The 20,278-nt window shown below is 35.3% G+C and overlaps 3 protein-coding genes across 3 annotated transcripts; 1 reads left to right on the forward strand and 2 right to left on the reverse strand.

The window, feature by feature from the left end:
* Nucleotides 1–628: 628 nt before the first annotated feature.
* LOC126371003 (allergen Tha p 1) lies at nt 629–12,959 on the reverse strand. The gene is made up of 3 exons (XM_050016202.1): nt 12,800–12,959; nt 1,812–1,992; nt 629–888 (listed from the first exon to the last, which is right to left on the reverse strand). Exons 1-3 carry the CDS (start codon nt 12,803–12,805, stop codon nt 749–751), a joined length of 327 nt encoding a protein of 108 aa, XP_049872159.1. The 5' UTR covers nt 12,806–12,959; the 3' UTR covers nt 629–748.
* A 212-nt stretch (nt 12,960–13,171) lies between these two features.
* LOC126371005 (putative odorant-binding protein A10) lies at nt 13,172–16,666 on the reverse strand. Its single transcript, XM_050016204.1, has 3 exons — nt 16,571–16,666; nt 15,463–15,634; nt 13,172–14,678 (listed from the first exon to the last, which is right to left on the reverse strand). Exons 1-3 carry the CDS (start codon nt 16,574–16,576, stop codon nt 14,542–14,544), a joined length of 315 nt encoding a protein of 104 aa, XP_049872161.1. The 5' UTR covers nt 16,577–16,666; the 3' UTR covers nt 13,172–14,541.
* Nucleotides 16,667–17,523: 857 nt separating this feature from the next.
* Nucleotides 17,524–19,686, forward strand: LOC126370979 (uncharacterized). The gene is made up of 2 exons (XM_050016156.1): nt 17,524–18,334; nt 18,461–19,686. The coding sequence occupies exons 1-2, from the start codon at nt 17,840–17,842 to the stop codon at nt 19,046–19,048; spliced, it is 1,083 nt and encodes a 360-aa protein (XP_049872113.1). The 5' UTR covers nt 17,524–17,839; the 3' UTR covers nt 19,049–19,686.
* Nucleotides 19,687–20,278: the final 592 nt, after the last annotated feature.

The raw sequence follows: 20,278 nt of genomic DNA on the forward strand, positions 1-20,278 counted from the left end.
ATTTGTAATATAGTGGTATAAATGCAATAATACATATTTAAATTGTCATTGCTTTCCGAATCAATGCCTAATAAACGTAATTATTTAGCGTTTATAGCTAAGAAGACAAGTGGCTTTTTGTTTGTAGTTCTGCCCACCTCGATAGAAATCGTCGGCCGTTTTATTACTTTATGCTTTAAATCTTAGGTAGGTACTTATGTATTATTGGATCATAACCAGATCAAGTTTATTATAATTTTCTTAATATACAATAGTATCTTAATCTAGAGAAAATTGGTAAGTTAATAAAATACATTTATTGTAAATAAAAAGTGTTTATCGGGTAATGTACGATTTTATTAAAAGAACTTAACTAAATGTACAATAATTTAGGTTCGCTTTATTAATTATCCCTACATACAAATTAATAACTATTTACAAGCCAAATTAATTTCCTAAAAATTCTTCACATTCTTGACCCAACTTATCTAATTTCTAAATTCATTAGTTTTCAATGAAAACTATTTTGGTAACTAGGATAACGGAATTCGTAATTTGAATATTGGTTTATACAATAATATTTCTTTGGCATCTATTTTGAGCTCCGAGGTGAAATAATACAACTTTTTTTTCCGTTGATTTTTTTCCATAAGTTTTTAATACACAACTTAGATGCCAGAATTTGGAGTTCTAGAAATAACAGTTCCATTATTACCTATATTTGAACTGATTTTACATGTTTTCATAAAGTCTTAACTTGTTGTTTAGCCTAGCCGGCGTACTGGCGAACTATTTTAGCCCATTGCTGCGGGAAATTCCTCTGCACGTAAGACAACGTGCGTTGGATCTGTTTGGTTTCTTGAGGCGTGCATTGAGGGCAGGCGCCGCGAAGTACAAGAGGCGCTAGAGCTGTGGATAAGAAAAATATTTCAATAAACAATCTAAGTGCTAATAATTATTTTTAAAAGATGGGGTCGTTGTGACGTAATAATTCAAATAAAAATATTAAGTACTTATATTTCGTAGACCTATTTTTAAGACAACATACGACAGAGGCCAGTGTAGGACGACGCGACGTCCACCCGTCCTTTAGTGTAGATATTATTTGAATGTTATTTTATACAATGCACCTAGGTATATAAATTGTTTTACAAGTGTCAACATTTTCCGGTTTGGATAGATTTAACGTATAGATAGAGATATTGTGATTATTCTATTGGGAGCACACGCGACTGTTTTACAAGAGTCCGTTCGTGTGAGTAGAACTAGGTATGGTGTAAATTGCTATTGAAAACGTCACTCTGGATTATTATTATAAAATACCACGATTATTATAAAATAAACGATTACCTTCTGTAGGTATTTTGATTATCTTTAACATGCCTATAACTAAGCATGTGTCCTTTGCATTCGCTAAATAGCAAATTATTTAGTACCTATTCATATTCATAAAAGTAGATTTCGTTACATCCCAAGTAATCGTATCTAGAACGGATGTTTTTTTTCAATCCCTAGTTATTTATTCTCTAAGTAGGTACACACGTGTACCAACTTAGTTTATGATATGCAATGCTGTACTACCCCATGACTGATTACCCCAATAATTGTGGGTAAGTATATATTGAGCTGTAAATCTCCCTAAATAAAGGTAATTAAAATTATAATAGATTATAGTAAGTATCATCTCATTGGAATGAAATACTTGTTAAAATAATACATCGCCAGGGTAGCAGCGTGGTGCGTGGTGGAGTATGCTCAGTTCATGTTATTGTGGGAAGGCCTATGCCCAGCAATGGGCCGTTTAAGTTACATAATGTTTGTTATGTACTGACTTTTGAGCCGCTTTCCTATGGGGTCACAGGGCGCTTCACCGAGCGCACACTTGAGCTGTCTCTGTATGAACCGCTTGTCGTTCAGGGCGTCATCCAGGGCTGTGTCGGAGACCGCAGGTCTTGGGGTCTCTGCTGAGTAAGCAACTGCTGCCACCGCGCACACGACTAGGATCTGAGTTAGCTGGAACAAGAGAGATTCATTATGAATGTGACATTATGAGTATCAGTCGGCTACAATGCCTATACCTGGGGCCTGTTTCATAAAACTTACAATTGTAAATTACAAAGACAATTTGATGTACATTGCGGAGTGTGTGATCACAAATATTTTGCAGTTTCAAATTAGCTACGTAATGAACACCAAATTGTCGTTGTAATTTACAATTGTAAGTTTTATGAAACAGGCCCCTGAGTAAGCAGTTATCAATTGTGGTCGATCGATATATTCCTTCAAGAAATATAGGTAGATAATTCTCTCAGATGATGCACTGAGTCGAGGTTCGCGCCCAACAGGGCATCCTCAGGCGTGTTCTAAATTTTGTACCGCGAGTTCTCACTCGTACGTAGCACACCCCGGACTCTTCATACAAACAACCTCGTTTTTCACCGACACCACACATTGACGTTATCGTACACGCGCGTCTGTGTGTGTGACGTCTGACGTTTGACGCCATACGATTCAAGTCTAAACTATTGGTGAGCGAAGAGTTGCCGTTCTATACGTAGTTTTTATTATTCCTTATTCTATGCTTGTAGAGACGTTCGGCCTAGTAATTAAATACATATGCGGCAAATCTGCAATAGGTCACTTAAAAAAAAGATCCTACCTACCTACCATTTTCTGTAGTATGTAAGTATAATCTCTACTAAAAGTAAACGGGCATCTTATACCATTTTAGTGTCGACATCAGTCCTTAATTATGGTGATCTTAATTACGTAAGAATACTCTAGCTTAGTCTGTAATAGTGCTTAACTTACACAACTTACAAACTGCCTAGAACCTACTAGCCTCCATTACAGACGAAAGTAATAATAACGTAACTTAAGATACTTACCTATAAATATAGGTCCTAATCAGGCTCGACCATTCAGAAACATGTGGCCTAATAGAGTTTGTTGATAGGACCTAATCGACAGGTTTAAGCTATTACGGTGTCGGGCGTGGTCAGTTAATCTGTGAAATAGGTAAGCTTTTTTTCAAGCTCCCTTGGGCTTCGCTTGCTTAGAAAAAATACGTAAAGCTGTCGATTCTCATAGTCTATACCTACAGGGTATTAGTGACATCGTAACGAAAACTTTGAGGGATGATTCAGGCCATGATTCTGAAATGATATTAAGTGGAATTTTCCATCGCGTAAGCATAGAATAAGGAATAATACGCGACGGAAAATTTCACTGGATATTAACTCAGAATCTTGAGCTGAATCATCTCCCTCAGTACTCCTTACGTCGGGTGAGAGCCTTCAGCGCTCCCCATTTGTCCGGCCAAGTAGTTAATGCCATCTGCGGCAAATCTACAATAAGTTACGTCAAAAAAAAAGTACTCCTTACGATGTCACTAACACGTAACGATGTCACTAGGCTGTTTATGATCTAAAGTTATTAGATTATTTTCTATCTCACAGTAGGTATTTAAGTAAAGACACGCACGATACAAAGTCCATTCCTAAACATTTGCGCGCCAGACTTTAGTAAACCCGAGTGACGATGTGAAGGATACGTTATCTTGCGTTACTCATCCTTTCCCAGAAGTTTGAATGGAACAATGAGAGGCAGTGGTTGGTAATTGCACAGGACTGACCCACACAAACCGCGAGCTCCGAGGACAAAAGACTACAACGAGATATGCGGTGAGGGGTACAGTCTTCTGCGGCGTCGCATTGAAAATGACTCGCAGGCATATTTGGTACTTAAGTTATATTATGTCCGATGATTAGAGATTATTATAGCCGTGGTACCCAGTTGGTAGAACGCTTGTCTCTCATTTTGATGTCGTAGGTTCGAATCCAGCACAGGCCTAAACCAATGATTGTCGAATTTGTATTCGAATTCATGTTTGGATCGTAAAACTCTACTTACATGTAATGGAATTAGTTGGAAATCTTATAAATCATACCTAAAATATGATGCTTTACCATAACCATAAGCTTTAGGTATTATATTGACCACCACGAAGTGGTGGTTGGTGGGGTAAATTTCTCGGTTGACTTTTAGGTACGTCCTTATGTATATTGTCTTTCAGGTGGATAGATAGCAGAAGCAATAACCGAAGTATAGCTAGAGCTGATAATTACCGAAGCTACATTAAATTTGTTCTTTTTGAGGACTTAGGGTGGCTTGCGTAAGGGTCTTTAAACATGTTTAGTGGCCCACTAAACATGTTTAAAGACCCTTACGCAAGCCACCCTTAGTCTTAAGTAGAACCAAAGACTGCATATGAGAAACTATCTAGACTTAGGTACTTATTTTTTTACATTTTTGTAATATATTTGTTTGTCCAAGTATACCTATAAATAATATGGTCAGGAGACACCATTGGTTCGTACGTGCCTAGGGTACTAAAGATTGAGTAATCGTCAGTTGTTCGCCAAATAACACGGTTCAATTCTGATTATCTATTAAACTTTTGCTAAGGTAGAATAAATCTTAAATATATGTGGGTAAAGTCCTGATTAGGTACGTCAATTAAATATTTTATTTTACATAAAACCGATGTCCTTTTAAAATCCAATTGAGTCTGGAAATCTCCGCGTTAGGAGGTTAAAGTCGGGGAATTAACGCAACATCCTTCAAGATTTCAAATCTTAAATGTTTGAAATAATGTAAAGAGTTAATTTATGTTGACGCGATCAAGAATCGAACCCGGGATTTCTGGTTTAATGTTCGAGGTGTCTAGCTATTGCACCACAACAGAGGTCGTCCTTATTTTGACTTTGCGAAATATGAAACCAGTTTCAACTGAGGAAAACGAACAAGGAAAAAGTACTGTCCCAGAAATCTTTGTTTACATGTCGTTAAAGTATCGTTTCATAAGTAAAACAGGATACAGACAGACATGTCAACATCTTGGTCAAGAAACAATTTATACCTATTTCTATAGTAAAATTTAAAGAACAGGATTTCATTATTCAATGACAATAGGCACTTATTTATGTGGGTACATAGTTCATCTATGTTACCAATATGCACAGGCTATGATTTGCAAAATAAATAAATAAGACTCTCGTCGTGCAAAGAAGCATTAAGTATGTAATTGTCTAAGAAGAATGTACCATTGTACCTATCGATAACTCTATCTCAATTTTTTCATAAATTGCGCGTCTTATATTGGCTATTTGACTGCTTAGTCAAAATAGGTAGGTACCTACTTTTTACGACACAACTTTGTACATATTTTTTTTATGGAATTAAGTATTAATTAAACGAAATTTGTTAATAATTAAACATTGTTAATAATTAAACGAAAATAAGTTCAAAAGAGAAAAATACAGATTTTCTTCGACTGTCTTATATTTCTAAGTAGGTAAGTAAGTCCACATAGAGATATAGATAGTTTGGCTTAGAAACGATAAATAGTCATTCAAGACATTGGCATAAATTTTCCAGCTCATTACAATTTTGTCCAAGATTTAGGTTGCCCTCTCAATTAATTCAAGTTAAGTCCTTGATTCGCAATTTACAATCTATCGATTAGTTATGAATATTTAAACTCTATTTTTTATTACTTACGTCACAACTCTAGCACCTGTTGCGAATTTAAAAATAGACGTGTCAAGGTTCTATTAGTTCCGATTACAAATGGGAAAAAAGCTAGTGAAAATACCTCTGCTTCTATATCTTATATATCTGCTTGGTCCACTTATTTTTGTAGGAATATTAGCATATGAAATAGTTTCAAGTATTGGTTTCAGGTGAAGTTACCTACTTCCTACAGAGGTACCTACAAATAACTCATTACAAACGCAACGGTAGTTTTAGACAATTCGAACATTTGTTAAGCTTTCTAACGGAAGTTGAAGGCTCTATTACACTACACGATTTCTCGAACCCGACAGGGGGCGCTGTGGTGTTATTACAATGGCGAGATCGGGCCTGTAGTGCCGTTTACGGGAATGTTCTCAAAGTGAGAATGTAAAACCCTGTAATAGTAAAGACACTAACTGCTTTTATTTTTCAATTTTCTGTTTCTTGTATTCTGCTCTTATCTGCCTAAAGATTAAGTTCTACATAAGTTTCGCGCCTTTTTACTGTCGGAATCATTCTCAAAGTGGAAACATTCTCGGTCCTTGCCTCCCTTCTTCTTATTACATCGCCGGAGGGCCGATTTCAAGGTACACCTTGAGTGCAGTTTTCACTAACACAGTTGCCTCGACCATTGTAGACGGCGATATAACTAACCACCATCACGTTAGTCTAACAAAATGCTTGCCGAGGTGTGGGTACTTGGTTCATCTCCATGTACCTTTAAATAGGTGTAAATAGAGAATTGATTAGGCAGTTGGGGAATTGAGATATACTTAGTCCTTGAAATCGTTCCGAGAAATCGTGTAGTGATAGAGTTTTGATTTAACGGACAATTATAGTTAAGTACTTAACGAACATTTTAAGCCTAAGCACTATTTTAAAGTAGGTAGGTCGCATCGTACCAAATTATGCATAGTGGTAATAATTAGCGTATCTCAGCATAAGTATCAAACAGTAGATAGGCACCTACTTATATAGATTTTTGAAAGATAAAATAACACCAAACTATAGTACCTACATAATAACTATTTAGACAATTACGCGAGGTTGCAATTTCAGTATAGTCATAAGTCATAAAACTACATAGGTAAGTAGGTACCTACAATGTACAAATTGTTCTTACCTAAATCTCCTGTTGTTGCATACTTACTAGGTATAATTTTAGATGTAGGTATAAGAAATAATGTGAATGTACCTACCTGCTTCACTACATACCTAGTATAAAACAAAGTCGCTTTTTCTGTCCCTATATCCCTATGTACGCTTAAATCTTTAAAACTACGCAACGAATTTTGATGCGGTTTTTTTAATAGATAGAGTGATTCAAGAGGAAGGTTTATATGTATAATAACATCCATTAAATAGTGGAGAAATACTGTTATTTTTGAGGTTTTTAATGTGACGTCGTAAATAATTTAATTTTTTCCTCAGCATTGCACCCGAGCGAAGCCAGGGCGAGTCGCTAGTATAAAATAAAGTAACTAATACTCCAACATGTCACTTTAATCTAGCTATACCTACCTAATAGTTTAATAATAGTAATAAAAAGTTGAAACAATACAATTAAGTTACGGATTATAGATTCTCATGGTAAGTCGGTGAAGAAAAACTGTTTTCCGTGATAGGATAAGTAGTGACACCGCGCATGCTTGTGCATTAATTGTCGGAAAAATCACATACCTACCTACTACTAATATCTGGATTAGTGCGTAACATTACGCCTGCCTGTATCTCCAAGGCAGAGGTTCATAGTAATACACCTACTCCTCGCCAGCAACGTTTAAGAAGAAAAAAAAAAGTCTCATGTTATATGGGGCGAGCCTATAGCCAATAACCATGTAATATTAACTTATGATCCGAATATAAATTCAAACTCAAAAGTCGAATATACCAGCCAGCAACCGAATATCGACTTAATACAGCGGCTAAAAATAAACTATTTCTTTCTGGAGTTTTGATGAAAGATGCTTGTAATGAGGAGTATTAGGACCGGATGTTATTAGAGGTGGCTGTACTTATACGCTGTTTTTGTTAGGTATACTTTTATTATTAAAAATTATTTGTCCCCGCCCATTTCAAAATAAGAGCGCTTTAACGTGTGCGTCAAGCTAGCGGCCTCAAAAAAAAAATGGGCACGAAAAAATAATTTGACCATACCAAAAAATAGTACCCTTATTGAAAAAAATAGTACCTGTTGTAAAAAAATTAGTACCATCACGGTTCTGGATTTATAGCCATGTTTTATTGCACTTGCTAGCTTGACGGTGAGCGAAATTTGGCGAGAGTTAACGACAAGGTCTTTCGCTTTGATTTAAACGCCAAAAAATAGTACCGAAATAGTACTCACCCCCTGCAAAATACCGAAAGTAGTACTTCAACGGTTCCAAAGTTATAAAGGCAGTTCTTTGATCCCGCTAGCTTGACGTTTTGAAAATACCTATTATCTGGGGAACGCTTGCATACTTCAGTATGTAACTAATGTCAATAAACTCGTATGAAATAGTACTCCCTACCATCATAATTTTGATCCGATTCTCTTTGTAGAAATGTTAAAAAATCATCATAACCTATGCCATACATTTGTTGTTGATACAGTCACGTAGACAATTACATAACCTCACAATTTATTCGTAAGTATTGCCATTTTGGAGGTCTACCCTACCATTTCTTTGCACTTCAGTGCTGCTATTACAAAAAAATCCTATTGCATACACCCATATGCACTAATTTTAATAGAAAATGGCTGCATGGGTCTAGTTCTTATCGAAAACAATCTGTGATTTTAATACATCATAATACATTTTTAATCTGCTGTTTTATTTTATAATTTATACCTTCATGTTGAATTTGTTACGGATCGAAGTGTTTGTTAATAAACAATTTGCAGTATTTGTAGAATAACTCAAAGAGTTTCAACAATGATATTACTTTCATCTAACAACCCTGGCACTTCACCAATTTTTACCCAAAAATGGGGAAAAATACTGAAATCTGACAACATTCTTGACCATGTGTAATAATTTTGTTCGCGACTGTACTTGTCTTGATAAATGTATGACATAGGTTATAATGACTTTTTGACATATTTCTACAAAGAGAATCAGGTCCAAATTATGATGGTAGGGAGTACTATTTCATACGAGTTTATTGACATTAGTTACAAACTGAAGTATGCAAGCATTCCCCAGATAATAGGTATTTTCAAAACGTCAAGCTAGCGGGATCAAAGAACTACCTTTATAACTTTGGAACCGTTGAAGTACTACTTTCGGTATTTTGCAGGGGATGAGTACTATTTCGATACTATTTTTTGGCGTTTAAATCAAAGCGAAAGACCTTGTCGTTAACTCTCGCCAAATTTCGCTCACCGTCAAGCTAGCAAGTGCAATAAAACATGGCTATAAATCCAGAACCGTGATGGTACTAATTTTTTTACAACAGGTACTATTTTTTTTCAATAAGAGTACTATTTTTTGGTATGGTCAAATTATTTTTTCGTGCCCATTTTTTTTTTGAGGCCGCTAGCTTGACGCACACGCTTTAACCCTCTCAATCCCAAGTCTGACCCACATAAAATATGTACTATATATTATTATCGACAATTATATTAGAAAATTTAGAAATAAGTAGGTATATTAACTAAACGTCTGAAAATACCTAGAATTCAAGGAAATAAAATAACCTAAAATTGTTGTTTCTATAGGTACTACAAAATAGTACCTATACTTTTCTCAATTCGCTTTCAGTTCAACCACAGGTCAACCTCGATTTTATTGCCTCTTTTGTCACAGTTCACCATGAGCTATGAAAGGCCATGTAACACATTTGAGATGAACATGCGTGAGGATCCTACGACAATTCTCACATTTAATGAATGTAAAATTACTTTGAATGCTGTAGAACAACAAGTTATTGCCCTTCACCCGTTTTTTTTCGTAGCCAATGCAAGTCTTTTTTGTTACTCTACAACGATGACGAATTTGTTAATACAGGGTGTTAGTGACAACGTAACGAAAACTTTCAGGTCATTCAGGCCATGATTCTGAGTTAATATGAAATGGAATTTCCGTCGGAAAAGTATGAAACGGAAAAAAATATCAAGTGGAATTTTCCATCGCAAAAGTAATTTAAAAAACACAACAAAATACACGAATTTTGCGACGGAAAAATCAACTCGATATTAACTCAGAATCATGGTCTGAATCATCCCCCTTAGTATTCGTTATGATGTCCCTAACACCCTGTATATGTAGGTATAGGTACCTTAAATCATGCAGCTGCGGGTCTGAATGTAAATAAATATCCTTGAAACATTTAGGTATTATTGACTAGCTTGCCGCTCGCGACTCTGGCCACGCGTGAACTTCGATTATTAAATATAACATTAAGCACTCAGGAACAATGTTTTAGCTTTCTTTTGCTGAAATAATTTTCAAAATCGGTTTTGTACTTCTAGAAATCAAACAACTTCAAAAACTTATATACTAAAATAGTGTATTAAATAATTACAAAAATTAAGGAAGATGTAGGAGTTTAGTTCTTTGCAAACTTAAAACTTATAATTTAGAATACCTATACCTGTCTAATTAGGTCCTACGAAAGAGAAATAGGTAGCTACTTAAGTATACAATTTAAACGATATATTCTAAAATACATTATAATTGATTTTAATAATAAATAGACAATATTTATGTCACTGGTTTACGTTCAGCAAGGTGTAAAGTCCACATTATTTTTGTTCAGATTTTTTTCTATCCATCTAAGTAATTTAACATGCCTAACCTACTTGTATTAATAAGAAAACGATTAGTTAGTAAGTACCTAGAAATAGTTTATATATGTTTAAGCATAAAATCCGTTCGATACAGATAAATATTACATTTATTTAAAGTCTTTGACTAGGTTCACTTAAGAAATTAACTTTCTGAAAAAAAAAAATGTCGTGGCATTAGAAAACTGAACATTGTCTTTCCGTTCACGGTTTCTCGTGTCGAAAGAAATACTTAGGAAAAACCTGTTGTGTAATTTGGAAAGATAGTCAAGGCCCGAGGCCAAAAGACCGATCTATTGAAGCACAACTACAATAGCGGTAGGTACTAACATTTACGACTGCATTGAAGTGCGTACAATAGAAAATAAAGGTATACTTAGCCGATATATATCGCTATCTTATCCATACTAAATATTATAAAGGCGAAAGTTTTTGATATATATATCTATATATATTTGTTACTCTTTCACACAAAAACTACTGAATATTTGTAATGAGATTTCGCATTAAACATCAGAAAAGCGTGTTATAGTTACGATATCCTTATTCTTTAGCTATAATTTATAAAAACACAAACGCAGACTAAGTCGCGAGCGGTCGCTAGCGTCACCTATAAATAGGTAAGTACTATACTCTTGCATAGGTTTATGTGGAACGTTTTTTACTTTTTTACAAAACCAATGCTAATACAGAGTTGGATTTACCTGACAGACTGAATATCTAATGTGAATTACTTAGTTTTTTTTTATTACCTCGCACAGCCTAATACTGAATTAAGTTCACCTACAGCTACCTACAGTGCGGTACGGCTAGGGTTGCGGTCAAGGGGGCTATTTTTTTTGTAATGTTTGAATTATGCACGCTTTGAAAAAAGATGCTACGCGATTTCATCCAGAATTTCGCTCCCCATTGCTGTTGCGAGCGCTGTGAATGCTGTGATTAACAACTTTATTGGGGCGTGTACCTATTCCAATTACATAATTAATGTTTTACTCAAGTTAAGTAGGTTTTTTGACATGATTCATTTATTAGTAAATTTGCCTCGGATATCATTCATTGTTTGACCGGAACAAGTTGTGTTCTCTAACATGAATATCTGAGCCATTAGGTAAGTAAATTTCGGCCATTATTTGAGTTACGTGCTAACTTTGTGTCCGCTTTCCGGTTACGTAAAATGACATTAAACAAAATACGCATCGAACTGGGCCATGGGCTAGATGCGAATTTAACTAGGACACTTTAGGCAACTTGAGATTTGTTTCGAAGTAATTTTTCGAGGGAATTCGTTAGTGTGATGGTCAGGTACTTTAACTACATATAATATAAGTTAATGTCTGTAATCGAGTGGGTAGAGCCAAAAGAAGACAACTTCCACGATTTCTGATACGAAATCTTAGAATGGATTATGATGTTCATCACCATATTTTGCTTAAATTAACGTTAATTAATAATGGTGTCTTCACACACTTCATAACAACGCTGAAACTGTTATGAACTTCGTGTGTTAACTAACCGTAAACAATTTAAGATAAAGGTTAAAGACAGAAAAGAAATGTAGATTATCAAAAGAATAAAACTTTTTGAGGAATGGCCATTACTCCACCGACAAGAGCGCAGCTCTTAAACAGAGAGTGAAAAAACTTTTTGAACTTTTTCAAAATTAGACTTTGGATTAATCTGTTTTCTTAGCTAAATAGTTGATGTTACATACATAATTATTATGATTAAGTATACCTTACTATGTATAGGTAATTCGATACATATATGTATAAGATGATTTACGCTAAATTATGTACTTAAGTATTATACATTTAGGTAAGTAGATAATTGGCCCCGATTCCTGCAGACATCTCTTAATTTTACTTTAAGTTATACCTGTCATTTTCTTATCCGCCGAAAAGGAAAGGGACGGATGATTGACAGCTCTTAATTTTAGGAAGAATGAGTAAATAAATGAATAACCCGGGCGAATTTTTAGACGGTTGTTTTAGATTTGTGCTTAAAATTGACGTGTGTTCCATAAATTTTATGCTTGTCGATTACCCGTCCCTTTCCTTTTCGGCGGATAAGAAAATGACAGATATAACCTAAAATAAAATTAGATGGTATTTACAGGAATTAGCACCAATATCTATGTTAAGTAGGCTACAAATAACGAGAATAGCTGTGCCAAGTGTGAATTACGAACGCATAATTTTATTGACGTATGTAATAAATGATAATAGTAAGGCGCTTAAAATTAAATGATTATTTGAAGCGTAAACTCAGGCAGGCAGCCCTTAATAAACATTTAAGAAACCAGATTTTACAACAAGTCGTATGAACTTTAAAACACGAATCTGCGAATAAGGTAAACTCTAGGTTGAAACCACGAAACCGACCGTCCTTGCTGGTACAATCTAAGCGTTTTCCTCGAAAGCTGTGCGACAGGAAGATAAATATTAGAGAGAAACTGCATTACAGTGCACTCACCTGCATCTTGTTCGAACACTTTTACTTTCCGCACAGTTTATAATTTGACCCGGTTTCTGCGCAAGCGCTCATGCGTCCACCTCGACGATTGGCTACAGAGTGTTGGGCCGCAGTGTGCTGTAACTTCTTACTTAACTCACCAGTTGGGCACTCGCTCCCCTCCCAGGCTTCGCGTTGCGTGAACGATGATGGGCGCAAAAGAACATTGCTACAATTCGTTTTATTGTTATTATGCAGGTACTTACTTACATAAATAACACTCAGAAAAGGTCCATCGTTACGCATGCGTCATTTGACCTTAAGTGGGTAGTTTTCTTTTAAATAAAACGAAGTTGTAGATACAAAAGTTGTTTAATTAGGCGTAATGTCCTGTAATAATGTGCATGTATCTACTTACACAATATTTACAATTAATTTTAAAGGGGCAAACTATTAGATACCTATTTAAGTAATTAAACTAATTAATAAACAGTATAAATCACTAGTAGCTTAGGTTTAAATAAATATTGAACTCCGGCGACACTGATAGTCAATTGAGGTCACAAATTGACAAAGAGGATATGATTAAGGAAACAGATTACCGAAACTACAATCACTGCGCCACATTACCTTGTAAAAGTTCCTTAGACTGTTGGGCGTATTTTGTTTATAACACCATATAACTTGCCACCAAGAGATTGAAATACGTAGGATTTTAGGTAGGTTGCCTGGAGCCTGACAGAGGGTAGCAGTAACTGTTAGTACTTACTATTCAGAGGCGGAGGACAGGAGTCTTAGTACGTTTGGGCGCCATCGCATTCGCGTCAGATTGCAGAGCAGACAGAGTTACTGCGGGGCGGAAGGCAAGAGGGAAACCACTGCCCTATTTTTCCCTAAAAAGTAGCATGAAGAATGCTATACTGACAAGACCGTGGCTTTTAAATTAGTGATGGTGACCTACGTAAGTAATAAATGGTAATAAGGCTTAAAATTGCAATTTAATTTTAAGCGTTAACACGGGCAGGAAATATATGATATAGGATTTTTAGGTACAAAACACAAGATAAATACAACTTGTGCTCTACTTAAAAATCATTGAATATTCTTGTTTTTCATCCATTTAATTCAATTCACAATCTAGTACAGCTGCATCCGCATTTAAATTATTTTCGTAAGATTGCGATGTAAATCGATGATGAATCTCGTTGAGTTACATCATGAAACATTAATATTCTATGCATATCCAGTAGGTAAAACTATTGATAAAAACAGCTATGCTCTTACGCGCGTTATGCTTTAATTAGTACTTTAATTACATACGTATTCCTCGACTTGACGACGGAAAAATATGACATTAATATTTTAAAGTTTGGCGGGCCTATCTCTGCGGCATGGGGTACGCTATCAACTTTAATGACAGTTAGGTATTACGGGCTACTACCAGTAGACGTAGCACCGAAGGTCTACGTACGTAGATAACACTGCGATATACCGGTGCAAATTTTGATGGACTTAAACTAGTGCCGTCTTTCATAGAGATAGAGCTAGATTGATTCCTAGACAAAAATGTTAAAATTTAATTGGTGGTTGCCCGAATCTGCTCCATTGTCGCGTCTACGGCGATAGCGTGCTCCGTGCCGCGCGGCGGTATGGTGAACTTATTCAAGAAGAAGGCAGATAAAACTATTATGAGTCATAATTTATGACGTTGTAAAACAGCTCATGATCCTTTTAGTGTAATAGTAGGTTTGGGAATTGTCAATTCAGCCATATTGACGGACAATTTTGGCCCACTCCCGCGGGTAGTTGCGCTGGATGAAGGCGAGGGTGCGCCGGATCTGATACGTCTCTTGCGCCGAGCACTGCGGGCATGTCCCACGAAGGACTAGCGGGCCTACAGCTGGAAAAAAAATAAAAATATAAATCTAATCACCAAGCGAGGCGAGAAGTTCGACTTAAATCTAAAATAGACATATAGGTTGATACCAATATATAGACCAGGTAAGTATCTAGTTTAACCTGATTTTAAATTAAGTACCTAACTTTAATGAAAAACGTTGTTTACAGTTTTCATAAAACGTACGGTTATGAGTACTAATATGTTATACACTTTGAAACCATGTCATATTAACTTTTTTGACAAATAAAACCGTAAGTCGCATTAAATGTCAAATATGATCGTGCGACAGGGTCTAAAGTGGATACATGATATTGCTCATGACTGTACATATCCGAATTATCAGTAAATTAAGAGTAAAGAATAAAAAAATGAATATATTTTTTGTTTTTATATTGGTTAACAAACTTTAACTGAAACTCGTGTTTTGTGCAACAAAAATTTGGAATTGTTTCGATTTTTTTTATAGGAAGTATATTTTGATATCTATAGAAAGATATCTGTAACGCGTTGATGTCTTCGGTATAGTAATTTACAGTTACATGGAAAAGAGTTCAACGCGCATGCCCACTATAAGTACATTTATTTTGGTATTCAAAGATTCATTTTTGTAAAAACCTTCAGTATTAGATATCTACGTACTGTAATATTGAGATAGTAAGCGCGAAAAAATACTAAGTCTATGGTCAAAAAAAAATCCACTTGAAATTATAACTCATCATCTGAATCATCCCCCTCAGTATTCGGTACGGTGTCACTAACACCTTGTAAGTATATAAATACGTACTCCTAAGTCTCCTGCCGACCGGGTCGCAAGGTCCTTCACCAGTAGCACATCGAAGGTGTCTCTGCATGGTGCTCCGGTCTGCCAGGGTCTGCTCCAATTGAGCATCGGTCATCAGCGGCCCCGCCATGCTTGACGCCAATGATGCCACCATGAGGCAGAATAACAAGATTGTCTGTTGTCAAAGAAGAACAAAAGAAAAAAGTTAGTAATTGAGTATTTCTCACCTCTCTCTGCACACCTCATTAGAGCGTGAATATATGACATGTTCATATTTTGATTTTGTCCTTGTCTTTCATAACTACATCACTATAAGCTATCATATGTAAGTTATAATTTCGCACGTAGGTTATTTTCGTCTGTTGATATTTTTTAAGCAGTCTGCTTTTGTAAAAATCTCGGACCTTCCAAAACTTTAGGTTACCCTTACTTATCAAATCCCGTAAAAAACGGGATAACACTAGGGAGATGATGATGAAAATCTTAAGCATATACGAGTAGGTTTGGGAACGACGCTTAACTAACGTTGCAATAACACAACACTTTTAAATTTATTCCTCTTTACCAAATCTAGTTAGGTATGGTATATATACCAAAGAAATCCATAGGTAAGTAGGTATTAGGTACTCTACACGAGTTTAAACTAGTTACGCTTAGAAACTAATTTAGATAAAGTACCTACCTACTAGGTAATTACTGGTCACGTAACATTTAAAAAAATAAGTATGTAATATACATTAAGTCACACGAAATAAATACTTACGTCCAACATTTATTAGGTGCATACCTACCTACTACGAATTTGGACGAAATGAGTCATATAGATACTAGCTTTGGGGATGCGTGAGATTAGAACCATACTTACAATTTATTTAGGTAGGTAGGTACACCTAAATCAATTGTATGGTTCAATTGTTAAAATACAGGTACGTATGTACACTAAATAACGGTTTTTAAATCTCAATAAATATGCAAAATTCCTACCTTTGTAGAGAAACACTTCGAAAAATAAAAACTTAACAAAAATGGGAAAGTAAATAAAAAAAAAATACCGAAAAGAAGACAGAAAAATGAAATAGCTAGACTTGCCTTACAAAGTAGGTATACCTACCTGCATGGTATTTTACACTGCCACTTCACTGAATTACTTAGTTCAAATCCTGTCACCGAAATTCGGATGACTCCTTCCCGACGGATAGGGACTAACTGACCACAATCATCGTGTTAAGTCGCCCCCTGACGGTGATTAGGATTGAATAGAGGGCTTGTAACGAGCTAGTTAAGCGTTTAGGACGAAATTCGTCAACGTGGGAACGAAAAGTCAACGACTTAAGTAATTAACTAGATAAAGCAAGGATTTCGTTGTAAAATATGACTTCGGGGAAATGATTTATAGTCAGATAAGTGGGTTTGTAGAGTAAGGTAAACCCTAGATTTCTCACATAACACCCGCCGCCAGTCACTAACATTATTTTATTATCATAGAACAGATAAGGTCCATTTTATCATTATAAGGCCTTATTTCTCTACTTATCAACGTTTAAATTATAATTTTTATAATATAAACAATGTGTACTAGGCTTCCCTTTCAGTTACATTATTTATCTTCTCTTGTTATTAGAATGTTGATTGATTTTATAAAATTGAGTTTGGCGCCCGGATGTTACAGTATCATAGACAATAGACTACTTGACGACCTAGTCAAATGATATACTTTTTACGAAACGTCAACACAAACATTTTCTTTAGAATACTGGCGTGTGACGTCATCTTAAAAGCGGTCAAGAGTCATACTCATTAAACCTTAATTCATAGTAAAAATCCAAAGTTAGTCTAAACGAAAAAAGAGATAGTATATTCACCATTTTGCACTGATTTTTATTTCTAGATTATTCTTTTATATTTTATCTAGACCCAGTCAAATACCTTTTTCCATAAACAAGTAATTATATGTCACGTTCCATTTCGCTCGAAATGCGCATATTTTTATGTTGTCCTTGTCTTTCATAGCTACATCAGTATAAGCTGTCTTTCTTATGAGTTGTTAAATAATACGATGAAGGAAGTTAACATATTTCGAAGGATAGAAACGTAAAGCTACTACTGGATTTCCTCTTTGTACACTTATTTGGCGAAAGAAGAAGCGAATGTCCCAATTATTCAAAACTTTTAAGTGAATTGTAATTAGAAATATGTGTACATAGAAGAGAAACAACTTTAAGTGCAGTGCATTAAGTAGATTTGGTGTTAAGACGTTATTTTAATAAATAAGTTATTAATTAACCACTTGTCAAGTCAATCATATGTTTGTAATTAGCGGTGACAGTGTTTGTTTACTGATGACAATTTTTGTGGAGTTATCTTTATTTTCTGGATTCTCATGATGAATATGTCCGAAACAGCTGGGGAAACTTCATGTAAGCGACAAGAAAATGGCGACGCCTCTACGGGATCGGAGCGCCCACTTAAGAAAGCACGATTTGCGTGGCAAGTTAAGGGCAACAGAAAATATCACTTGAAAAACGATGCAAATGATGGGAAACTTGCTTCAACATCAACTTCAGAATCGGAAACAGCCGGTTCATCACAAAACGAAAGCGAGAAACACGAACTGGTGGGCAGTACTGAACAAAATCTGGAGATTTTAGGAGACTACTTACTAAAACAGGATTTCAACACTTTAGACTCTGTGATCACAGATTCTGATAAGTCATTGCTGAAACCTTGTACAAGTTTGTCAACAGAAAAGCTGGAGTGTCCAAGATATGTTAGCTCAAGGACTACCATTAGTAGAGATCTGTCAATCCCTCCTTCTTTGATGGCTACACAGAGTTATAATGAAGATCAGTGCATAGCTCGATGGCAAGCCAGACAGGTAAATATAGGAATTGATTTAATTCATTTTGAATCAAAATTTCCTAATTTGTAGTAGGATCAATGTTAGGCATTGTAGACAGATAGGTTTTAAAAAATATTTATTTCCTTAATTGTATTTTTTCAGATGGCCAAAGGATTTGTTGACAACACAATAAACCGTGTGCTGGATTCTTGGATGGTAGCACCACTCCCTGCAGATATTGACAACCAGTTCTTGGCTTTGGATGTGGCAGAATTCATCAACAATTTACCAGGAGACAACAGTATTGAGAACGAAGGAATACTCATGGCAATATCTGCCCACGGGCTACAAAACACATCGGGTTCCAGTAGCAACGACGAAGGCCCTAAGGAAGATGTCTTAAGTACAGACACGGTGTTCCCATCACGGACCAGTAGTCCGCTACAGTCAGAAGAAGAAAATGACAATAATAATAAAACCGACAATAATGAGTCTCAGATGGCTTGGTCATACAATAATGATAAAGAAGCAAATGACTCTGTGACTGAGTTCAATTTGCAACCTGAAGAGTCAAATTCAGAAATAATAAATTATTTTGATAATTATGGCCACCGGCAACCCAGTACCTATGAAGTGAATAACATTGGCAATGACTTTTTGATTGACAGTCATTTTGATTTTATGGATGCAGCTGTTTCATTTGCTATACAGAACAAAGGACTCACTTCTTTTGGGACTGACTATGGTTAATTTTGAGAGAAAACACATTGAATTGATCTTTTCTTGAAAAAAGACTTCTAGCACACACTTTGTACTAATGAGCAGTACTCAAATACTAAAAATAATAATTGAGAGTGTTGTCATATCTCTAATTTTAATAACGCCTAATTTGATAATTGCTCATTATGGCAAATTATAAAGCATTGTAAATAAATATTTTAACTTGATGATACTTTATGAAGTATTTTGTGATATTTAAATTTCATTATATAAAGTACAAAAGTTTCAGATGTAGTGAAACATATCACATGACTGAGCTTTGGGCACAGACAACAAAATATTGATTTGTTTTCAAATTACAGTCATTATAATCAATAAAACGGGATAATGCTAGGGGGCTGAGTCATTATAATCAATCTAAGTACATTAATTACTTATTTTTTTGTTATTAGTCCAAATTCATATTAAACTAATTTTTATAATTGATACAATACAGAATTTAACATTACTTTTTGTATGATTTCTAAAGTTTATGAATAGATGTAAATTTGCTGTTGTATGCAATTCAAAATGTACATTAATATAAGATAAACAAGTCTGCATATAAAACTTGTGTAACATAGAAATAAGGTAAAATGTATGCCATACTGACATTACAGTCAATAAAAATGATACTCATTATCTCTTTTGTATGTTTATTTGTCAAAAGTCCCACGATTCCATAATAATCAAGAAATCATGTGATAAGTGTATACTTTGCATTGACCAGGCTAAAGGACGAGATTAAATGTTGAAACAAATCTGGCTGCACCGAAACATGCTTCTATCCTCTTCTGTCACTCAGACCCTTCATTTGCTAAACCGAGATAGTGCGATCGACGGGGTGGCAAAACCGCACGTTATACTGTGAGCATAAAAGGAGTCTCGCTCGATGGATTTTATAGGTTTATTTGTTACGTACTTCATAGAATAGGTTTCGTTACGTCGTCGTCGGTCGCGTACTACTCTTGCGTCATCTTGGTACAATCGCTGATGAAGTCAGAGGGCGGGGGGTATCGACATATTTTCAATACAAAACAGTTTAAACAAGTGGCACCACTACTCGAACCTAGAAACATTTTATTTTGACAGTCTGTGTTATTTTTGTTTCAGTTAACGTGACTTTCTGTCAATTGTCTTGGCGGTCTCTTTCTGTTAAACGTCCCGTACGTAGCTCTCTACCTACGTCACGATGGCAAAAAATATCATTTTGGCGCCAAT

The sequence above is a fragment of the Pectinophora gossypiella genome, chromosome 11 (assembly GCF_024362695.1).
Source record: "Pectinophora gossypiella chromosome 11, ilPecGoss1.1, whole genome shotgun sequence".
Lineage (NCBI taxonomy): Eukaryota > Metazoa > Arthropoda > Insecta > Lepidoptera > Gelechiidae > Pectinophora > Pectinophora gossypiella.